The sequence below is a fragment of the Drosophila nasuta genome, chromosome X, assembly GCF_023558535.2.
Source record: "Drosophila nasuta strain 15112-1781.00 chromosome X, ASM2355853v1, whole genome shotgun sequence".
Taxonomy (NCBI): Eukaryota; Metazoa; Arthropoda; class Insecta; order Diptera; family Drosophilidae; genus Drosophila; species Drosophila nasuta.
In genome coordinates, this window is record NC_083459.1 from 24,070,471 (window position 1) to 24,074,092 (window position 3,622).

Below are 3,622 nucleotides of genomic sequence, written 5' to 3' on the forward strand. Positions count from 1 at the left end.
AGTCGCTGTGACGTGACAAAAGCTGATTGCTGCGTGACATAAAGCTGATGGCTACCGCATAATTCGGATTAGATTAGGGGAAAATAATTTCCAATTAGCTTGCTCGCTTGTGGCTGGTGACAAAAGCTGCTCGCTGGCTGGCCAGTAAAACAATTAAATAAAACAACACGTATACGACGCGTGTGTTGGCGCCCCCCAAAAATAATGTTGAAATACTAATGCGGAGTATTTAAACACAGATTTACCAAATTGCTGCACACAATTTTAAAGTTAATTCCTCGCAAAACTGAAACTGAAATTCCTGAAAAACAACAACAGTGGGTTGCAAAATTGTTATCCCTGTTGCCCTGCAGCTTATTTATTAATAATGCATGCGATTGCATTTACATACCGCCTCCGCCTCCGCCCAGAGGCGTGGCAGCCGCGACGCGCGGTCAACGATTTGCACATGGCAAACAAAACGGTTTCACAATTTTAGACAATGTTGCAAACCTGCCACAAAGCGGCGCAAAACACACGCCACACACACACTTGCCACACACACACATACACAACAGAAATGCAGACAACGAAGTAAACAAAAGCGAAATGCACTGAGCGAAAAATAAAACATAAATCTAATACAAATATTATGTGCATACTGAGCATGTTTTTCATAATGGTATCGATTGCCATCTGCTTAATAAATTGCAACTATTTTACTGCCGCTATCAATTTATAATTAAGTAGAAGATTCTTAAAATTAAAATCTATTCAACAAAACTGTTTTTATTATTTTGGTTGATTTATGGAAATTATTTTTCAATTCTGCTTATTTATTTGCAATTATTTTACTGTTGGTATCTTTTTAAAACTATATTATTTATAATTAAAAACTGCTATTTTATATTTTATTTCCTTTACATTCTTGACCTTTTTCTGTCTTTCTTGTTTCTATTGTAGATTTAAAGAATTTTTTTTTTCATTTATAAAAATTAAAATTGGTTATTTATCTTTTTTATATTTTCTTTTAATGCTCCCATTTTTGTTGTTTGTTTTTAAAGAATTCTTGATTTAATTAAAGTGAAAAGCTATTCAAAAAAGTATTATTTAGTATTTTGTTCCCATTAAATTTTTTCCTTATTTGCGTTGGCTTTGGTATATTTCCATTGGAATATTTTAGTATATGTGTGGTTTATTTGTTGAATATGGTTTTGTTTAATTTAGTCGATATAAAAAATATATCCTTCTGTATATTTTAGTATTTTAGCGGTATATTTCTGGTATGTTTGTAGATTAAAACCTATGGAATATAGTCGATATACCAAATGTATTCTTCGGTATATTTTAGTATTTAGAGGTATATTTTAAGTATATTTTGATTTCTTACTTTTTGTTGCTTCAATTTAATTTCGATTTATAAAATTTCTTCTTTTATACATTAAATTTAAGAGTCATTAAAAAAATGTTTATTTTCATTTTATTTCTATTAAATCTTTTTCTATTTCTATTTTATCTTTTATTTATTATTATTGTTTTATTTGTTTTTTTTTTAATTTCATTGTTACTCTTTAAATTAAAGAGCTATTCAAAAAATGTTTATTTATATTAATTTCTTAATTTTAATCTTTTCCTTTTTTCTATTTTAGAGCTTCAAGTTTTGGTAAATTTGTAGAATTTTTTCATGATTGAAATCGAATTTTGCTGTCAACAACAAGGCAGCTTAATCTAAGCATAAATTGAAAGATAGTGAGAGATTTACAAAGCCGTATGTCGCATCATATCACATTTTACAAAAAGATGTTAATTATATACAATTGTAAAAACTGAATTATAGTTAGAAAAGAGAATAATTCTAGTGACAAAAGCAAAATCAATGACTTAAACTTGCACATTGTAGAATTTATGTCATAGTTTGCTTTAGGTTTTTGCGCATTTAGTTGATGATGTTCTGTTTGACTTTCATAATAAGCCTGCAAATTTGTATGTGTGTGTGTGTGTAGGTGTGTGTGTAGGTGTGTGTGTTGGTTGCCGCTGGCAGCTGGCGAACTGATTTTTGATTTTAAATGCTTAATTTATGCTTTAATTGCATATTTCGCGCTCCAATGCAAATAGCCAATGTGAATGTGCGCGATTTATGGCTCGCCTGCAATGTATTTGTCGCTCAGCCAAAAAGTATGCAATGCATTTCATTTAGATAACCGCAAATATTTACCACAACCGCATTCGCATCACATTTGCAACGTGACTAAATTCCCCCCGCGGCATCGCTCTCTCTCTCTCACTCTGAATTATATATGCGATTATTTATATATATATGTATATGTGTGTGTGTGTGTGTGTGTGTGTGTGTGTGTGGCGAACACCTGCCTGCTGCTGTGTTTACTAAGTGCACAATATTTGTTGCATACTTTTCGGCATAATTTATGCATTCCAATTGGATTTGATGCAGAACCGCGTTTGGAATTTTCAACAGTTTTTACTGCGCTGTTGTTGTTGCCAGTTTATTTGGCATTTTTGTTGCATTTTATTCACCAAATATTTTCCATTTCTATTACAATATTTCACATGCAATGCAAATATCGATTTAAATGCCATCGAAATCATTTAATTGAGAGCTTTTGTGTTGTGTTCAGCTCCTGCAACCTGCAGGCTACCAAATCTACTATGTAATAATCCATTCGGCAAACAATCATAATATACTATAGTATATTGTTGTATTTGTTGATTTGAGTTCACATTTTATGGAAATTTGAGTTGCTCGATGATCTGGGCAAAACGCTTCGCACGCAACGCGAACACATCCAATTGACATCGCTTCACCAGGCCATAGTCAACGGCATCCAACAGATTGATGCGCACCTGATGCTGAAATGCGGGATCGAAGCGTTCATATTGACGACAGAGCGATGAGATGATTTCAATGTCGCGCATCGGACGCTTCGATTGCAGCAACAATTGCAAAATGTTCAACAGCAAGTGGCGCACAAGAAAGCGACGATGTGGCAGACGTCGCAGTCTGTAGCCTTTTTTTATAGCCGCAGATTGAGGCATCGAATGGCAAACGAATTGTGTGTTGAACAAACAAAAATGAAAACTAGTTTCTATTTTTTTCTTTCTGTATTGTATTCAGACAGTTGTGGCAAGGGAAGAAAGAAAGACATAGAGAGACAGAGACAGAGAGAGAGAGAGAGAGACAGAGACACAGACAGAGACAGAGAGAGAGAGAGAACTCTCATGGCCAATTAATCAAGTGAAGCTGCTGCTGCAGCAATTTGAACTTGAATAACCTCGGACGCGCATAAAAACGAAAACGGCGCTAACAAAGGCGAAACCAGGATAAGAAGTAGTAGAAGTAGAAGTAGAAGTAGATGTAGAAGGACGCGCATCAAGTGACATTTGAGCAAAGACAAAAAGTCATTATCACGGCGACAGCAGACGTCGGCAGTAGAGGAGAGAAAGAGAGTTGTCCCAGCGAATGCGAAACAGGAACAGGAACAGCACGAGAACGATGATGACGATGGCCAAGGAGACGGCAATGGAGATCAAGAGTACACTGAAAGAAATGAGGGATAACCAAAGCAAATATATGATTCAATTTAAAAAAAGCTAAAAATATAAATAATTCTAAGAAATTTAAAAA

The 3,622-nt window shown here is 34.3% G+C and overlaps 1 protein-coding gene across 1 annotated transcript; it reads right to left on the reverse strand.

The window, feature by feature from the left end:
- Nucleotides 1–2,475: 2,475 nt before the first annotated feature.
- LOC132796354 (uncharacterized) lies at nucleotides 2,476–3,115 on the reverse strand. Its single transcript, XM_060807500.1, has one exon. The coding sequence runs from the start codon at nucleotides 3,031–3,033 to the stop codon at nucleotides 2,722–2,724; it is 312 nt and encodes a 103-aa protein (XP_060663483.1). The 5' UTR covers nucleotides 3,034–3,115; the 3' UTR covers nucleotides 2,476–2,721.
- Nucleotides 3,116–3,622: the final 507 nt, after the last annotated feature.